The sequence below is a fragment of the Protopterus annectens genome, chromosome 8.part1 (genome assembly GCF_019279795.1).
Source record: "Protopterus annectens isolate FY-2018-M chromosome 8.part1, PAN1.0, whole genome shotgun sequence".
In the NCBI taxonomy this organism is placed as follows: Eukaryota; Metazoa; Chordata; order Ceratodontiformes; family Protopteridae; genus Protopterus; species Protopterus annectens.
The window spans coordinates 102,548,010-102,567,220 of NC_056742.1; the positions used below are offsets into that span (position 1 = coordinate 102,548,010).

Consider the following 19,211-nt stretch of genomic DNA (forward strand, 5'->3'; position numbering starts at 1 on the left):
TGTTCTGTGTTAACAGTAAGGGAACTAGGGGTAGAGGCCATATTTGTTCCCGAGACATGCTCCTCAGTAATGGGTACCAATGTTGCCTTGGCCAGTCTGGAGCTATCAGGATGATCCTTGGACGGTCTTCTTTGATCTTCAATAGCACCTTGTGCATCAAAGGAAGAGGTGGGAATGCATATGCTGTCAGGTTTTTCCAACTGAAAGATAGGGAGTCCACTTTCCAAGCAAGTGGGTGGTACGTCCTCGTGCAGAATTTCTTCAGTTGGTGATTGTGTGGGGATGCAAATAAGTCTATTTCTGGTAGTCCCCATTTCCCTGTAATGGTTTTGAAGATGTCCGGATGCAGCATCCATTCGTGGACATCCGTGGTAGTTCTGCTTAGTATGTCTGCTAGTATATTTTCTTTTCCTGGCACAAAAACTGCTTGTAACTGGATGTTGAAGCTCAGGGCCACATTCCAGAGGTCCATTGCCATCCGGCATAGAGGGTATGAATGTGTGCCTCCCTGCTTGTTGATGTACTACATAACTGTGGTGTTGTCCGTCCTTATCAACAGTTGACCCTGTCGAAGAAATGGTCTGAATGTCTGAATGGCCAGTTTTACTGCCAGCATTTCCTTTTGATTTATGTGTAGGTGGAGCTGGTCTTGAGTCCATAAGCCTTGTATGCACTTGTCCAGCATGTGCGCCCCCCAACCGAGGTCTGAGGCGTCCGTTGTGATGGTCTGGCTTGGTTGAGTGCTGTGGAAGGGCAGTCCCTTTGTTTGATTGACAGGCCTGAGCCCACCATTGGAATTCTTGCTTCAGGCATGGAATTATTGGAATTTGGGTTTCTAGGCTGTGCTTGTGCTGAGACCATAAATTCCTTAGGTACCACTGTAACTTTCTCATATGCAGTCTGGCATGTGGAATCAATATTATGCAGGATGCCATGTAACCCAGGGCTTGCAGGACTTTTCTTGCTGTTAGCTGGTTCTGCTTTGTTAATGCCAAGAAGTAGAGAGGGAGTTGCTCCTGTTTTTCTACTGTTAGGAATGCCATTTGTTTTGATGTGTCCAGCTCTGCACCCAAAAAGGTTATCCTTTGGGATGGTATCAGTCTTGACTTTTTTATATTGACTGTGTATCCCAGGGCTTGTAGTAGATGAATGACCCTTTTTAAGTCTTTTGTTAGCTTGTTTTTGTTGTCCGCTTGTAACAGGCAGTCGTCCAGGTAAGGGTAGATTTGAATTCCCTGAAGCCTGCAATGAGCAATTACGGATGCCAGGCATTTCGTGAACACTCTGGGCGCAGTAGATAAGCCAAAGGGCAATGCTGAGAATTGATAATGCTCTGATCCTGCAAGAAATCTGAGGTATCTTCGGCAATTTGGTCGTATGGGGACGTGCAGGTATGCCTCCTTGAGATCTAGAGTTACCAGCCAAGACTCCTTGCCCAACATGGGAAGAAGCTGCTGTAGGGTCAGCATTTTGAATTTTGGGACAATGAGGTATGTGTTTAAAGCGGACAGGTCGAGAATAGGTCTCCATTGGTTTTCTTTTCTTGGTACCAGGAACAGCCTGGAGTAAAATCCTTGTCCTTGTTCCATAGATGGTACCTTTTCTACAGCTCTCATCCTTAGTAAGTGAGTTATTTGTTTTAGAGCTTCTGCCTTTTGATTTGGAGGTAGGTTTGGCATTCCTCTCTTCCTTGGTAGAGTATGGAAGTGAAACCTGTAACCTTGGTCTATTGTCTGTAAAATCCACTTGTCTCCTGTGATGTAATGCCAGTTTACTGAAAATAAGGCTAGCTTCCCGCCTAAGGGTGCTTCTAGTTGTTCCCTGGTAGGCGGTGCCAGAGCCAAGTCACTGTGATTGTCCTGTGGTAGTGGTGGTGGCTGGATCTGTGGCTGTACCTCGCTGGTTGTTAGCCTGCCACTGACGTCCCCTGTAGGCACCTCTGGATTGACCCCTGCCTCTTGAGCGCCTATTCCTGCCTCTCTGAGCTCTGGAGGTCTCTGGAAAGGACCAATTCTTGGAAGGCCAATTCCTGCTAAACCTTGGAGGTTGGACCTGCAAGAAATCCTTAACTGTCTGGACAGATTTTGCTTTCTCTTCCACCTTCTTCAGCACCTGCTGTGCAGGGGAGCCAAACAAATTGAGCTTGTCCATGGGAGCATCTAGGAGCTTTGATTTAATGTGGTCTGGTAAGGACTGCTCTTTTAACCATGCATGTCTTCTGATCACTGTACCAGTCATGGCTGATCTAAAGGAAGCCTCCAGTGCATCATAGCCGCATTTTAAGGAATGATTACTGACCTGCTGAATGTTATGTACCATTTCCTGAACGGATTTTTTGTCTAATGGTTCATCCGAAGACAGCTTTTTAGTTAACTGGTCTAACATAAATTCTTGATACTGGATCATGTGGAATTGACAGTTCAAGGCCCTAGCTGAAAGAGTAGCAGAAGTGTAAACTTTTTTACCCCATCTCTCTAAGGCCCTAGATTCCCTTTCAGAGGGGATGGGGTTTTTGGCAGAGGTAGCTGCTACAGCCTTAGGTCCCTGGGAGATAGCTTCTGGATCTGCAAATGGAGCCTTATACAAATGATAATGTGTGTCCGGAACCCTGTAGTACCTATCGGGCTTAGCAGGGGCCGGAGGAAGAGAATCAGGAGCAGTCCGGGTCCGGCTTCGGCTGATGTCGCACTTCACCCGACGTCATCTCTGTTGGTCTTCGGGTATAAAGGCATCAGCCGATGCCATTTTCCTCAGTGTTTCTTGCCCCAGATGCCAGTAGCCCTCTTGAAGGCTAAAAATTTTGGATAAATGCCAATGTTTCCAAAAAGATAGTGGTAAACACAAAAAATAAGCATGTATGTACATATATACAACAAATACACCATAAAAGACTCCCCCCCACCAGCTAGCTATTAGGAGGGTAAACACCCTAGGAGTACCACAGAGGGAAGGAGGGAGGGATCCTGACTGCAGATGCTATCCAGTTCGGACATCTACATTTATGGTAGGTACAAAACTGTACTATGTCCTTCATGGATGCATCTGCAGTCATAACAACTGGTAGAATACCATAGCCAACTAGGGAGGAGGAAGAAACTAGATTATGGTGTGTTTAGGATCCCTTGCAGTACAGCAGTGGCAAACCCTGCTCGGGATCTGGAATATAGAGGCAAATTATAATGCTTGGCAAATGTATGCACGGAGGTCCAAGTAGCCGCCTCAATAATGTCTTTGGTTGCCACTCCTCGTAAAAAGGCTGTGGTAGTGGCTGTTGCCCTTGTAGAATGAGGTCTTATGTTCTGTGGAATTGGTTTTCCATGGAAGGAGTAACTGAACCGTATGCAATTTCCTATCCATTTGGAGATTGTCTGTTTGGAAATAGCTTTTCCTTCCCTTCCTGTTGCATAGGCTACAAAAAGCTGATCAGTTTTTCTGCTACTTTTTGTTCTGTCCAGGTAGTAGCGTAGCTGTCTATGTACATCCAAGGTATGCAGTATTCTTTCCCCTCTGTTTTGTGGGTTGGGAAAGAAGGTAGGTAGGTGGATTGCCTGGTTTAAAGACACAGTTGTTATGACTGCAGATGCATCCATGAAGGACATCTGGAGGAATGGCTAAAGGCCTATGCTGTGGCAAATGCAGGAAGGTTCTAAGCCTTTTCCTAGAGTCTGAAAAATCCTGGCCCTGCCATTGAAATTGTTCCCTCATAGCATGCAAGGTTTCCCCAAAAGAAAATTCCTCAGGCGGAGGCAGAAGGAATGGACTCTTCAGCATCAGAGTCTTCATAAGGGGAAAAAGGGCCCTCTGGAGGGTTAGAATTATCTGATTCATCAGAGGAGTCATCTGTAGAAACTGGCTCAGGGGGCTCTACTCTAGGCCTCTTCTCTGGAGGCGGGTGAGAGGCCCTGTCTGGGTGTGGTTGAGATCCCCGGATCAAAGAAATGAGATCCTCTGCTAGACTAAGCATTTGTGAACTAGAGCTAGGCCTGTGAGAGGGGGTCTTAGCAGGCACAATTTTGGTAGATTTTGCTGCTTTAGCCCTGGCAAAGGCCTTAATCGACATGGTTGCAGGTGGCCTAGCAGCTCCACGTGCAGGGGTAGAAATATCCAAAGGGATAGTATCAGATAAATCCTGAGAACCTGCAAAAGCGGGTGGGATTTCAGTAGCAGATTCTACCATGCTGGATGAGGCCTCGGTAGGAGGTAAGCTTTTGGCCTAAGGAAGAACCGTGGACTCAGTTTCAGCCGAAACCGAGACACTCGCTGTTGGCTTAACCGCGGTTTCGGCTGAAACCGCGGACCGCGAGTGTTGGTCCTTTTCTTTGCGCTTTTTAGAAATTTGCGTAGTCGGAGTATCCGACGGCATAATGTAAGCAAAAGTGGAGCCGAAAAACTCCTCAGCGAATTCCGACCGACGTCTAAGCGTCCGTCGGTTGAAAGAAGCACAGGCTAGACAAGCTGCTACGTCGTGGTCTGGGCCTAAACAAGGTAAGCAGTAAGAGTGGAAATCTTTATGAGGTATTTGTTTCCCACAAGTTAAACAGTTATTCACTTTTTCTGACATCGGCTGAGGCAAGAAAGAGTCCCCAACGGGGTACTTAGCTTTTTAGAAGTCTTTGGTAGTAGTAGAAGTCTTCGGTAGTAGTAATCTCTGGTTCTGACCGACCGGCACTTGCGAACAGCTTCTGCTTCGGGCGCCACGCGGCAAGAAAGACGGAGGAAAATGGCGTAGGCTGATACCTTTATACCCGAATAACTGCAGCTATGACGTCGGGTGGAGTGCGACATCAGCCGAGGCCAGACCCAGACTTTGGAATCCGGCCGACCGAAGGGCTGCCTGACGACAGGACAACCCATTTGTAAGGACTGCAGATGCATCCTTGAAGGACATCCACAATGTAAACTATGTTTGTTCACTTGTTCAGTAGCATGCAAAACATCCTGAAGTTCCTTATCCTCTGCACATGCAGGAAGGGAAGCAAGCTTTTGCTTTAAAACAGACAAAAGAAATTGCTGATACTTAAACATATGAAACTGGCAATTTAAAGCCCTTACAGACAGGGTAGCAGAAGTATATACCTTTTTTCCCCACCTGTCTAAAGCACGAGAATCCTTCTCAGAGGGAATAGGATTTTTAGAAGAAGCAACTTTAGCAGCCTTAGAGCCCTGAGAAATAGTTTCAGGATCCGCAGAAGGGTTCTTAAATAAGAATAAATGAGAGTCCGGAACCCTATAAAATCTATCAGGCTTAGAAGGAGCAGGAGGCATGGAATCAGGATTCAAATTAGCCTCAGAAAAGGCATCATCTACAATGTCCAAAACAGGAGGGATAGCTAAAGGCCTATGCTGAGGAAGAAGAAGAAATTCTCTAAGCCTCTTCTTGGAAGCAGAATACTCCTGACCTTCCCAATTAAAATGTTCCTTCATCTCATGCAAGGTTTCCCCAAAAGAGAAATCTTCAGGCGGAGAGGCCGAGGGTAAGGAGTCCTCAGCATCCGAATCCTCATAAGGAGGAAAAGAATAGTCCTGATCTGAGGAAGAGACAGAAGATACAGAAGCCTGGTCAGAGGAATCCAGAGGAACATCCTGTCGAGTCCTTTTCTCAGGAGGGGGGTGAGAACCCCTAATCATTGTGAGCAAATCTTCAGCCATCTTTAATAATTGCTTCTGTGTCCTGGGAGTAGATTCAGAAGCAGCTTGAGCAGGAACTTTAGACTTAACAGGAGTCTTTGTCTTTGCCTTTGCCTTTGAAATAGTAATGCGAGTAGGCCTGAAAACCCCCTCAGAAGCCGGTACCTGCACAGCGGTACCGGACCCATCTGAGGGAGCGACGTCCGAAGGTCCTGCAGCAGTTAAAATAGTAGGCCTTGATGGCTCCCCATGGGAGTCCGTATCGGCCATCGGTTCAGAAGTGGCGGACGACAGGGGCTGCAAAAGCGCCTCACTGACGACAGCCGAACCGGACGCTGGCTCCAGCTGCAACGAGTCCTGTTTGGACCTCGGAGGCCTGTCTTTGCGCTTCTTTTGAATTCCGGTAGTGTCCGACGACATTCTGTAATTGAAGCGTCTGCCAAAATAATTTAGAGCCCAATCGTACCTGCGCTTAATAGTACGAGAGTTGAACCTGGCACAGAACCGACAACAAGAAACGTCGTGGTCAGGGCCTAAGCAAGGTAGACAGTAAGAGTGGAAATCTTTATGAGGTATTTGTTTCCCACACGTTATACAATTATTAACTTTTTCTGACATCGGAGGAACAAGAAAAAGATTCCCCAACGGGGTACTTAGCTTTGAGAAGAGAAGTAAGAACTTCGGACCGACAACAACAAAATATGCTGTTCGAAAATCGCCAACCAACGACTTGCGAGCTGCTTTCCACCGCACGGCAAGAAAGACTGGAGAAGATGGCATCGGCTGAGGACTATGTACCAGAGCGTACTGACGTCAGGGTACTAGCTTGTACAGCCGACGCCGGACCCAGACTTTGGGATTCTGGCCGACCTCGGGCTGCCTGCCGGCAGGAGCACCCTACAGTTATGACTGCAACAGTGAAACACGAAGAACATCATACGGTTACCTGAGAAGCACTGGCACACCATGGAGTATAACTCATGATTGACAATGCAGAAATCTGGACCGCATAGGAACAACAAATACTGACAAACAGGAAAATAAACACAAGAAAAACAAACACAGTAGTCAAAGAAAAAAGACAAACGTAGCACTAACTATTGAAATTGCTACATTCAGTGATTATACTAGCTTACAGAGAGAGAGAGAGAGAGAGAGAGATAAAGCCATAAAATACCAGGATTTGCAAGGAAAGAGAGCAGTGTGGAGTAAACATGTCCAGACAGTTCCAACAGTAGTAGGAGCTAAAGAACTAATAAGAGTTTACAAGCATACCTACTATGTGCTACCAACACATGTAACCCCTGTATGGATTGCAGGATGAGACAATTCTGGGAACACTGCAGGTGCTAACAGCAGCACTGCCAAACATCAAATACTGAAGCAATACTAACTTCATGAAGTATGACCATACCCTTGACTTAGGAATAGGGTCCATTCCCATCATGGTATTTGAAACTCAAAATATTTGGAAAAATTAGTCTACATTAAAAGGACATTCAAAGTCTACATTAGATTTTAACAGTATAAACAAATTCTGAAACTAATGTGACATCTAATCAAAGAGAACAGACTGCTTTCAGGTCTAAGTGCTGGTTTAGTAAAGATCTGTGGTAATTTTTGCCCACCATCGCTGATCAACTTGGAAAGTCTGAGCAATTACTCCCCCAATTTCAGTTTAGAAAATACTTACAACAAATATGAAAAAAGGCCTGTTCCAAAAATAAAGTTGTTTCTATTTGTATACCATCTTCCTTCACATACACACGTGCACAATTCCCCCTCATTCCAACAGGGATCAGTTTTTACCAGACCTACTACAGATAGCCAGAGCCTTTTCCAGTGTGTTTCAGGTACATTGTGAGTCAAAGTAATATGTCTTTATAGAATCAGCTCATAATTCTCCAAGTATAGTTTCTGTAAATCTTGCATATGTTCAGAGTTGGCATTTTACTTCCCACATAAATAGCTATAAACAGACAGCAAGACTTAAGATGCTTATGTATAAGTTTAACCATAAAAAATCCAAAATACTGTTCTACTGCCGCTGAGTTATACATGCTGAAAGATGTTTTCCTCTAACATACCTGGAATTCTTTTCAGTTTCCTTAACCCCCTCCGATATCTTGGGTTCAGTGGCTGCCTTTGCCCTCCTAATGAGGAAACAGACTTTTAGAAATGCAGAAACACACAAGCAGATTTTTAGACATAGAATGCAGAAACAGATTTAGCAGCAGAAAAAAAGAATGCAAGACTAAGCCAAGCCATCTCATTTCCAACCATGCACTTAACACACTTCCACTTCTGCAGCATTTCCAATATGCACATTTCATTGCTCAACACTTTATTGCGCTCTCTCCCAACAGAATACTAAAGAAAAAGAAATTTTGAATGTGGACTTCAATCTCACCCCAATATAATCTGCTTGCTGAACCAGACTGACTACTGCTCCACATGTACAAGGTAACCATGAAACTTAAAATGGACTGAGCAGATAACAATATGAAGTTCAGGACAAATCATTCAACACTGCTGCCAGTGAAATGACAGAGCGAGAGGTGGGAATGATGAGGTCATGCCTGCTTGCTTCTCCAAGGATAAAGGATCCTAAAGGGGCAGATTAGAAAAAATCTCTTGTAGAGAATCGAGAGATGCTGGCCGTTTTTTTCAGCTATATAATTAAAAAAGGAAAACATTATCCAAATAGAAGCTTTTGGTGTAAAACTGCAGTTTTTTCTGAATATGTTCTTATCCTACTTGCCTGACTCATGTTTAACTGACCTGCTATGCTGCATCTTACATTCTTGTGTTCAAACATTCAGTACAGTTTCAAGATAAAATAATGGGTTGTACACAAAGAAAGAGATCAAGCAAGCAAATTTTTTGCAAGATGCAATAAATGGCAACTTTCAACACGAAGGAGAATAATCCACAAAGCAGTCAGACATGCCTTATGACAGGTCTTCTTATGCCTTTTCCTACTATATGAAACAAATGCTTAGAACTAAGGGAAATGAGTGCATCTCAGAGTTGAAAAAAAAAAAAAAAAACATCTATACAGGTTACTTCCTCAGAGACAGAGGAATGAGCTCTGAATATTTTAAGCCATGGTACAGGGTACACCAGCAATCATATACACTAACAGTTCAGCGTGTCTGGGAGAAAAGTAGAATTTCTATAGGAAATCCACACAGTAGCCACCGATTAAGATCGGACCACAGGACTAATAGAAGTTAGGTAACACTCAAAAGCAAAACACTGCCAATCCAAAGCTTACAGAGGAGTTTAAATTTCATTACCAAACACCAGTGCAGATCCGTACTTTGTTGAACAAGTATAGAACGGCATGTATAGATTCCAAAAATGACTGATTACCTTGGCAAGAAATGAGTGCTACCACAATGAAATCCAGGCTAGAGATACCACATGGATGAAAACAGGAGGAATAAACTCTCTACCAGCTAAAACAGGAACTCATCTGCCAGTGCAGCAGTAATGCTGACAGGCTATATTCAGGAATGAGTTGAGGGAGCACAGGGATAGTAGCACTTTACATTCCAAAGAACAATTACCTCCTGGGGACTGATTCATTGTAAACAAATTTGCAGCCTAAACCAGCTGTTGTACCAAGCGTGAAAACAGCTTTACGAATTAAAACACACAAATCTGTTGGCCAAATGGAACAGATTATAACAGCAAGTCAGTCAGTCCAATTCTCTAACCAACTGAAAAGCTGGAGATTTATAAAACAGCTTAATTTTTATTTTACTCAAGAATCAGTTTATGTACCATTCCCTTAAAACCTTACAAACATTTCCCCCTCACCATTTTACTGTCATCTCAAACACTGTTGAAACATACACCTGCCTATGTGTAGAAATTCTTCATTATATTCAGTGAACTATTATCAAACACTACCACTGAATGCAAATTAATCTGATGAACTGCTAGAGTCTACATTCTTTACTGTGCAATACCCTCTTGTTTGTCTAATCCTAGCAGTCATATCCTGGACAACAATTTACACAAAACCACACTTGCTTACTTTACAAAATGTACAAGTTAGTAGTAATCTATAACCCCCATATGCATACATTGACTGTTACTTTGTGCCTCTTGCATGTTTTGCAGCTGACAAGGGTGCTTAAACCAGTTCAGTTACACAAATAACAAAAATAAATGACAATGTCTAATGAAATCAATCCTCCTATTACTGATAATTGCACCACTTTCTCAGGAAGACATTCACACCTTCGCCTATTAAGCATTCCCACTGAGCCTTCTTACTTCCAGGCACCCCCACCGAGCCTTCTTACTTCCAGGCACCTCCACTGAACTTTCTTACTTTCAGGCACCCCAAATGAACCTTCTTACTTCCAGGCAGCCCCAATGAGCCTTCTACTAGTATCTTCAGACAGAGTCCTCATTTTCATACTTCCAACAGAGAAAAAGATAGCCACCTGGGACTCTACGGCTGCCCCACAAAAACCCAACAGTTTTTAACTTCTTCCCTTCTCCATCTTCTTTCTTCTAGACTGCACACATTAAGCTGGTGTACTCTGCATGTTTTTAACAGCACACTGCATTATCAAGAAAACACTTTTCTGGAATTTATCAGAGTTCATTCCCTAAAAATGATATCTCCAAACTGCATCCAGTGCTCCAGTTGAGGTCTTGTCAACCTTCTATACACTGAATAGATAACAGAGTAAAAAATGGTGTCATTGACTATAGTTTGGTATTTGGATGGCAGGTTGTTATTAGTACATGTTGTAGGTTTTAGTTCTTTTCTAGTACTGAACATTGATTCAATTATGTGTGATGTAAAAAAGATCTATGCAAAAAACTCAATGAAAACCTGCATTTAGGTGAACTTGTAGTCTGTTAGATGAAAATAAAAAAATGTTTTAGCTTTATCATTAGGTTGTTCATTATTTATATGTTTAAAATACTTCCATTAGCTTCCCTTACTAAAAAAAAAAAAAAAAGTACAATAAAACAATTAACTCAGGGTGTATTAAATGGAAGTCTACTTTCTACGAATTGTCTGCATCTTTGCAAATGCACCCAAATTACTTTCCCCAGATCATACTTATTAATTATATATTCAGCAGAATACAATTTTCTTTATCCATTAGCTGGAGCCAATACAATAAATTATTTTCTTTAAAAATATGCAATGCATGTAAGTTTAGACTGGAAATATTGTTTTAAGTGAAAGTCACTGGAAAAATAAGGAAACAAAAACATGCATATACATCGGATATCTACAGATGAAATTTCTCAAAGATATTACTAAGATAGAAATATAACTGAAGTTAATTCTATGACTTCCGTTATCTAGAAAATAGTTTTTTAAGAACCAAAACAAATAATTATTTAATATCAGGCAGTAATTAGAAAGTCTGCTATTAAAAGACTGTATAAAGGCTTTCTTGAAAGGTTTTAGTTTTTAATGTATTTTTTGATAGTATTTGTCTTAATGGTTCTCAGATGGAGTTGGTGTGCAGAGCTACACTCTTGATGGGGTTAGGTGGGGTGGCTATAGCTTATTACTGTTTGAGTTAAGTATAGTACTAGATATGAAGTATTTGTATAATTTGTCTACAATGACCCTGATGTTTTCAGATGGTAAAGAATTTGCGGTAGGATTTCTACCTGGTTTTAAGAGGTTATTTACATTTTACAAAAATCTTTTTGGGATTTCTTATATGTGTTGCTTGGTTTGTGAAGAAGTTCTTTTTATCATAAAAATTTGTCACTTTGTGCAGTTTCTGAGGCACAGATATAGAGGAAGGATTGGGTCCTAGTTTTGTGACACTGTCTCCAGGCACTGTCTCTGTCTCTCATGAGTTGTTGAGTTTGACAGGTTAGCCGTGGGGCAGAATTTATTTTCACTCATTTGTGTCTCAGTGAGGCTTTCCGGTTTACTATGGTTAAGGAGGGAGTTACTGAAGTGACAGTTTCATCTAGAGGCAGATATCTGATAGATTCCCAATTACATTAAGTGTCTCATTAAATACAGATTTATTAAAACTGATTAAGTTTCACACAGAGCTGAAGTATAGGAGTTTGTAGAGGGGCTTGAGGTACTCTGTTGATACAGGTGGGATGACGATCGTTAAGAGTGTGGGAAGGTACTGGCTAATTTAATTTGTTTTCAGGGTTGCTTGAGAGTATGCAGTCTAGTACAGATTATTTTTTGGATCAGATAAATGAATTGATAAAATGTTAATATTACGGGGAGGAGTCAAGTTTGATAGAGGTCAAATCTATGTTAAGGTCACCAAGCAGGATGTTTTTTGGTCGAAAGTAGATGATAAATATTGAACTATGTTTTCAACAAGTCTTGGCATTGGGGGGAGGGGTGTAAGCAGCTACACAGATTACAGATTTTTGACTGTTTATGTGGAGTATGACTACAAGTATTTCTTCATTGCTGCAATGTGGAATATTTAGGAGGTGGGTACGGAATTTTAAGTTGGCTTGAAAGATGACGGCCATGCCCACTACCCATTTACCTATGCAGTCTTTCTTAATGATGATGTAACAAAAAGGAGTGATTTTTTTTTCCATCTTTAATTTCAGGTCTTAACCAGGTTTCAGTGATAACTAGGATGTGGGGATGATGAAAAGTCAATCCATGCATGAAAGTCAGATAGCTTATTGCAGATGCGACAGGTGTTGAGATTATATATTTGTAGGCTGGAGGAAAAAAAGTACAGTTGTGTACACATACCATAAATATAGATGTTCAAGTGCATTCACTGTTGCAGTCATTACCATTTGGGTAATCCTGCTGGCAGGTTGCCCTCAGTCGGCCTGAATTCCAAAGTCTTGGGTCCTGCGTCAGCTGCTGTCACTCCTTCCCTGACGTCAGGATGTCAGGGGTATAAAAGAAGGAGCAGACGCCAATTTCTTCAGTTTTTCTTGCCCCAGATGTCAGGTGCCCCATAAAAGGGTAGCCAAAATTTATATATATATAAAATTACATGCACCAATATAAACTAGACCTTCCTCTATAAGCAAATACACCACAAAGGTTGTATAAATCAGAGAAGGAAAGATAAGTTCCAGCAGAAAAAAGGGGGATGGCGGGTGGATAACCTGGAATGCAACAGTGAATACACTCGAACATCTACATTTATGGTAAGTGTACACAACTGTATTATGTTCTTCGTGTTTCACTGTTGCAGTCATTACATTTGGGTAGAGTCCCAAAGCAATGGTTGGGAGGCTGGAGCTAAACAGGATTAGGAGCGGCTATGAGACCCTGGAGAACTGCAGTGGCAAAGCCTGCTCTGGATTTAGAGTAGAGTGACAGATGATAGTGCTTTGTAAAGGTGTGCAATGAACTCCAAGTAGCAGCCTCTAAAATGTCTTTGGTTGGTACTCCTCTGAGAAAGGCTGCTGAAGTGGCTGCAGCTCTGGTTGAATGTGGCCTAATGCCCTTAGGCACTGGCATGCCATGTTGAAAATAGCATAAACAAATGCAGTGGCCTATCCACTTTGAAATAGTCTGCTTTGAGATGGCCTTTCCTTGTGATCCTGCAGCATATGCCACTAGTAATTGCTCTGTCTTCCTGAAAGCTTTGATTCTGTCCAAGTAGAATCTAAGCCGTGTACGTCCAAGGAATGCAGAATTCTCTCCCCCTTGTTCTGTGGATTTGGATAAAAAGTTGGCAGATGAATGGTTTGGTTAAGAGCCACACTGGACACCACTTTAGGCATAAATGTTGGGTTTTACCTCAGAGATACCCTGTCTGGATAAAACATGATAAAAGGTTCCACAGCCATGAGTGCCTGTAGCTCTGAAACTATTCTTGCATAAGTTATTGCTAGGAGCAGAGCTGTTTTCCAAGATAAAAACGTTATATCAGCAGTAGCAGCTGGCTCAAAAGGAAGCAGGGTGACTTTTTCCAAGAGAAAGTTGATGTCCCATGCAGGTATCGGTGATCTCCTTGAAGGCCTTAAATTTTTGGCTCCTCTGAGGTACTGCTTTAATAAAGGATGAGAAAAGATTGGTGGCTCTGTATTGTAATGAGCCGAAATGGCAGAGGCATGAATTTTAATTGATGAAAAGGATAGGCCTTTGTTCAGCATCTCAGTTAAGTATTGCAAAATCTGAGGAATATTTGGTACAGCTGTATCAGTTCCTTGTGCCTGGTTCCAAGCACAGAATCTCTTCCATTTTCCAGCATAAGATTTTCTAGTACTAGGCCTTCTGGCTTCCAAAATGACATCCATCACAGCTTTACTGAGAGGTGTGTTTTGAATGATTACATTATCCGCCATGCTGCCAGGTTTAAAGTCCTGAGTTGGCTGTGCAGGATCTGATTGTTTTTCTGGGACAGTAAATGGGGTATTTGAGGTAAGGTCCAAGCTGGGCCTTAAGACACATTTCTTAGGATCGGATACCAGTACTGGTGGGGCTAGTCTGGGGCAATCAGTATCATCTTTGGCTTCTCCTGTCTGACCTTTAGGAGTACCTTTGGGAGGAGTGGCAGTGGAGGAAAGGCATATACTGATAGGTTTTTTCAAATGAAAGATAGGGTGTCCATTTCCCATGCTTGTCTGTGCTAAGTCCTTGTGCAGAATCTTTTTAGTTGGTAGTTGTGAGGGGAGGCAAATAGATCTGTGTCCAGGCATCACCATTTCCTTGTTATCATGCTGAAGACTTGTGGATCCAGGTGCCACTCATGGGGATCCATGAGGTTTCTGCTTAGTTCGTCTGCCAGAGTATTTTCTTTTCCTGGCATGAATTATGCCTGCAGATGTACTTGGTAAGTCAATGCTGTGCCCCACAAAGTCATGGCTAGTCTGCAAAGGGGGTAAGAATGTGTGCCCCCTGCTTGTTTATATACCACATAACCGTGGTATTGTCTTGTCTTTATCAGTAGTTGTCCCGGATGAAGTAGGTCCTTGAAGGCTGTCAGAGCATTTTGAACAGCTAGCATCTCTTTTTGATTGATATGTAGATGCATTTGGTTGGAGGACCATGTGCCCTGAATGCATCTTCCTGTCATGTGGGCCCCCCAGGCATAATCTGATGCATCCGTTGTTAGTGTCTGCCTGGCTGGGGGTAATGTGAATGGCTGTCCCTTGTTCTGGTGACAAGCCCTCGACCACCACTGAAACTCCTGTTGAAGGCAGGGAATGAGGGTAATTACTGCCTCCAAGCTGTGGCAATGTTAGTCCAAACACATTTTAGGTACCATTGAAGTTTCCTCATATGCAGTCTTGCATATGGAGTTAGTAGAATGCAGGATGCCATGAAGCCCAAAGCCTGCAGAATTTTGCTTGCAGATAACTGGGCCTTTGTTGCCAACATCTTGAAATAGGTAGTCAGTTGCCTTTGTTTGTCTGGGATGAGATAAGCCATCTGGGCAGTTGTATTTAAGCTTGCACCCAGGAATATTATCTCTTGAGAGGCTACTAGTTTTGATTTCTTATCGTTGACCGTGTACCCTAGGCAAGTTAGAAGTGTTTTCACAAATGCCAGATGTTGTAGAAGAATGTCCTTGTTCTCTGCTCGAATTAGACAGTCGTCCAAGTAAAGACATATTTGTATTCCTCTTTGTCTGCAGAATGCAACTACTAGTGCTAGGCACGTTGTAAAGACCCTGGGCGCAGTAGATAAGCCAAAGGGCAGAGAAGAGAATTGGTAAAGCATTGAGCCAGCCTTGAATCTGAGGTATCTTCTGCATGATTGTCTGATTGGGACATGCAGGTATGCTTCTTAAGTTTAAAGTCACAAGCCAAGCATTCTTGCCCAGCATGGACTGAAGCTGCTGTAAAGTTAACATTTTGAATTTTGGTATATCCAGAAATGTGTTCAGAATAGATAGTTCCAGTATTGGTCTCCAGGCCTTGTCTTTTCTGGGTACCAAGAATAGTCTTGAGTAAAATCCTTGTCCATGCTCTTGCTCTGGTACTTGCTTGAATGGCCCCCATGTCCATGAGGGATGAGACTTGTCTTTGTGCCTCTGCCCAATGATTTTTTGGCAGATCTGGCCAGCCGTTTGCCTTTGGCAGGGTATGGAAATGGAACTTGTAGCCTTGTGACACTGTTTAGAACCCACTTGTCCTGGGTTATAATGTGCCAATTTTGAGAAAAAAAGTGCTAACTTTCCCCCTAAGGGTGCTGCCAGGAGATAAGTGCTTGGTGCAGGCAGGGGGAAGTCATTGGGCCTGTTTCCTGTAAGATTGTGATTTGTCTTCTCCAACTTTGGAGGTAGAAGCACCCCATTGCTTTGACTTGTATGAACCTTGTGCCTGGGATCTGCCTCTAGGGCGTCTAGATCTGCCCCTTTGAGGTCCGTCTGACACAGGAAAGGAATAATTATTTATGGGCCAGTGTCTACTAAACCTAGGTGGCTGTACTTGTAAAAAATCTTTGACAGTCCGCATTGATTTAGCTTTGTCCTCCAATTTCTTTAACACCTCTTCTGCCTTAACACCAAACAAAGTATCATGCTGTAAAGATGCATCTAATAATTTAACTTTCACATGATCAGGCAGATTTTATTCCTCCAAGCATGCATCCTAATTACAGCACCTGTAACTGCGGCCCAGCAGGAGGCCTCCAAAGAATCAAAACCACACTGCAAAGTATGCTTTCCAACTTGTTCAGCTGCATGCAATAAATCCTGCATTTCCTTATTTTCCGCACATTCAGAGTTTAACATTTTCTGCTTAAGCAATGCCATGACATGTTGCTGATATTTGAGCATATGAAACTGACAGTTTAAGGCCCTTATAGCCAAGGTAGCAGATGTGTAAACCTTTTTCCCCCATCTATCCAGTGCCCTAGAATCTCTGTCAGAGGGGGTAAGTTTTTTGCAGCGGAAGCCTTAACTCCTTTGACACCCTGAGAAATAGTCTCTGGGTCTGCAGCAGGGTTTTTAAAAAGGAATTTATGAGAGTCAGGAACCCTGTAATATCTATCAGGCTTAACAGGAGCTGGAGGTAAGGAGTCAGGGGTAAGACTAGACTCAGAAAACACATCATCTACAATGTCTAACACAGGTGGAATGGCTAGTGGCCTGTGTTGAGGAAGTAAAAGGAAATCTCTGAACCTCTTTTTAGATTCCGAAAAATCTTGGCTCTCCCAGTGGAAATGCTCCCTTCATGGTATGCAAAGGTTTCCCCAAAAGAATAGTCCTCCAGAGGAGAAGCTGAAGGTATAGATTCTTCAGCATCAGAATCCTCATAGGGGGGAAGAGAATATTCCTGATCAGAAGAGAAATCAGAAGAAATAGAAACCTGATCTGAAGATTCAGTCAGTCTCTTGCCTAGGCCTCTTATCAGGAGGGGGATGGGAACCCCTGATCAAGGTAATCAAGTCTTTGGCCATTTTGAGCGTTTGTGTTTTGGGCATAGAAGCCTGTCCACGTGGCTCTTCAGTTTGTTTCTTTGCTTCAGAAGGTGCTTTAGTCTTTGCCTTTGAAGCCGAAGTAGGTTTAATGTAAAGATGTCTAGGTCTGAATACACTCTCAGACGCCGGTGCCTGCTCAGCGGCTCTGGACCCATCTGAGGGAATAGTATCCGAGGCTCCATTTCCAGTGGCATGGCCGACTCTACATGGGAGTCGGTAGCGGCCTGCGACTGTAAAGTAGCGGGCATCTGGGGCTGCGAAAGCGCCTCACTGAGAACCGGTGAACCGGCGACTGGCTTAGGAGAAGCTTAGTCATCGGTTTTGGGCCTCAGTTGTTTATCTCTCTCCTTTTCTTTGTGTTTTTTGTGAACTCCGGTAGTTGGATGGCTATCCGACGACATTTCTGGATAATTAAACCGGTGTCCCAAATAGCTTAAAGCAAAATCATACCAACGCTTAATAGTGCGTTGGTTAAATCTAGCACAAAACAGACAACCAGAAACGTTGTGATCAGGGCCTAGGCAAGGAATACAGTAAGAATGAAAGTTCTTATGAGGCATTTGCTTTCCAGAAGAAATACAATTATTTACTTTTTCTGACATTGGTCTGGAGCAAGAAAAAAGCTTCCCCAACGGGGTACTTAGCATTATTGAAGACTTCGGATCTGAAATTCGAACTCGAAAATCTCAGGAGTCGGCCGACTGGCACTTGCGAACTTACTTCTGCTTTGGACACTGTGCAGCAGGAAAGACTGAAGAAAATGGTGTCGGCTCCTTCTTTTATACTCCTGACGACCTGACGTCAGGGAAGGGGCGACAGCAGCCGACGCTGGACCGAAGACTTTGGAATTCAGGCCGACTGAGGGCAACCTGCCAGCGGGATTACCCAAATGTAATAACTGCAACAGTGCTACACAAAAAACATCTGGTGTTTGCACTGTTTTAGAGGATTGCTGAGCAGGAAAGTTTTTATGCAGGGGATTTGCGTACGTTGGGTGCTGGGTTTATGTGTGTGTAGTGCTGGGGTGTACATCTCAGCTCTCTAACAGCTTACTGGGGTGGGTGGTAAGAGTTTTACAGGTTATGGAGAAGTAGTTTTGGTGCTTTTTTTTTGCACTGGAGTATGACATTTTGTATTTTGTGTAGGTTAGTAATATATGTTGAGCAGAATTTTGTCTGATCTGAACAGGGATGGCCAGATTAGGGAGCTGTATCTGTGGACAGTGGGTAAGCAGATTTTTGAGGAGGACTTGGTTTGAGTGTAGGTAAGGCATGATTCATAAGTAGTTAACAGGCTAAGGATGGCTAAACTTCCTATTAGGGGATGCAGATACACACACACACACACACACACACACACACACACACACACACACACACACACACACACACACATGTTGGGATGTGTGAAACGTATGTATAGAAGGAGGAGGCCTAGTACTAGAAAATCATATTCGGAAAAGTGGAAAAGATACTGCTCCTGGAGCCAGTCTCAGGGAATGGACACAACTGTGCCTAGCGTATCTCATATACTAGATTACTTAACAGAAATGCTCCACAAAGGTCTCTCCTTCTCTTCCATTAAGACTCATGCCTCTGCCATCTCAGCTCAGTATAATACCAAGCCAACCCTTTTCTCTCATCCTCTGGTCAAACAGTTCCTGAGAGGAGCCAAAAATTTAAGACCCCCCCAGGAGAGCTCCCACTCCTGCCTGGGACCTTAACTTTGTATTGGAAAAGCTCACGCTTTCGCCCTTTGAACCTGCTGCCACAGCAGAGTTAAAATTCCTCTCATGGAAAACAGCTTTACTTCTAGCTATCACTTCAGCAAAAAAGAGTGTCTGAATTGCAGCCCTTTATGGCCATGGAACCCTTCATTATCTTCCATGCGGACAGGGTTTCCCTCAGGACTAACCCATAATTTATACCCTAGGTGGTATCTAGTGTGGCTTTAAACCAATCCATTTATTTGCCTACTTTTTTCCCCCTAATCCTCAGAATAAAGGGGAAAGGATCCTGCACTCCTTGGACATGCACAGTCAGCTCAGGTTCTATCTGGACAGGGCTAAGCCTTTCAGAAAATCTGACCAGCTGCAAGTCAAGTCAGCTTTGCTGCACGGGCAGAGAGCAAGGCCATTTCAAAGCAAACCAATTTTTAAATGGATAGCACACTGCATCAATTTCTGCTACAAACACCATGGGAAACC

The 19,211-nt window shown here is 43.1% G+C and overlaps 1 protein-coding gene across 13 annotated transcripts in view; it reads right to left on the reverse strand.

The window, feature by feature from the left end:
• Positions 1-19,211, reverse strand: part of ZC3H18 (zinc finger CCCH-type containing 18) — a 2,225,788-nt gene that overhangs the window by 1,456,967 nt on the left and 749,610 nt on the right. For 11 of the 13 annotated variants that reach the window (XM_044081724.1, XM_044081715.1, XM_044081725.1 and 8 more), the window contains one exon: positions 7,716-7,781. The exons of the other annotated variants lie outside the window; for them this stretch is intronic. In XM_044081724.1, the coding sequence (XP_043937659.1) occupies positions 7,716-7,781 (66 nt within the window). The remainder of the gene's footprint in view (positions 1-7,715; positions 7,782-19,211) is intronic. 13 annotated transcript variants of the gene reach the window in all.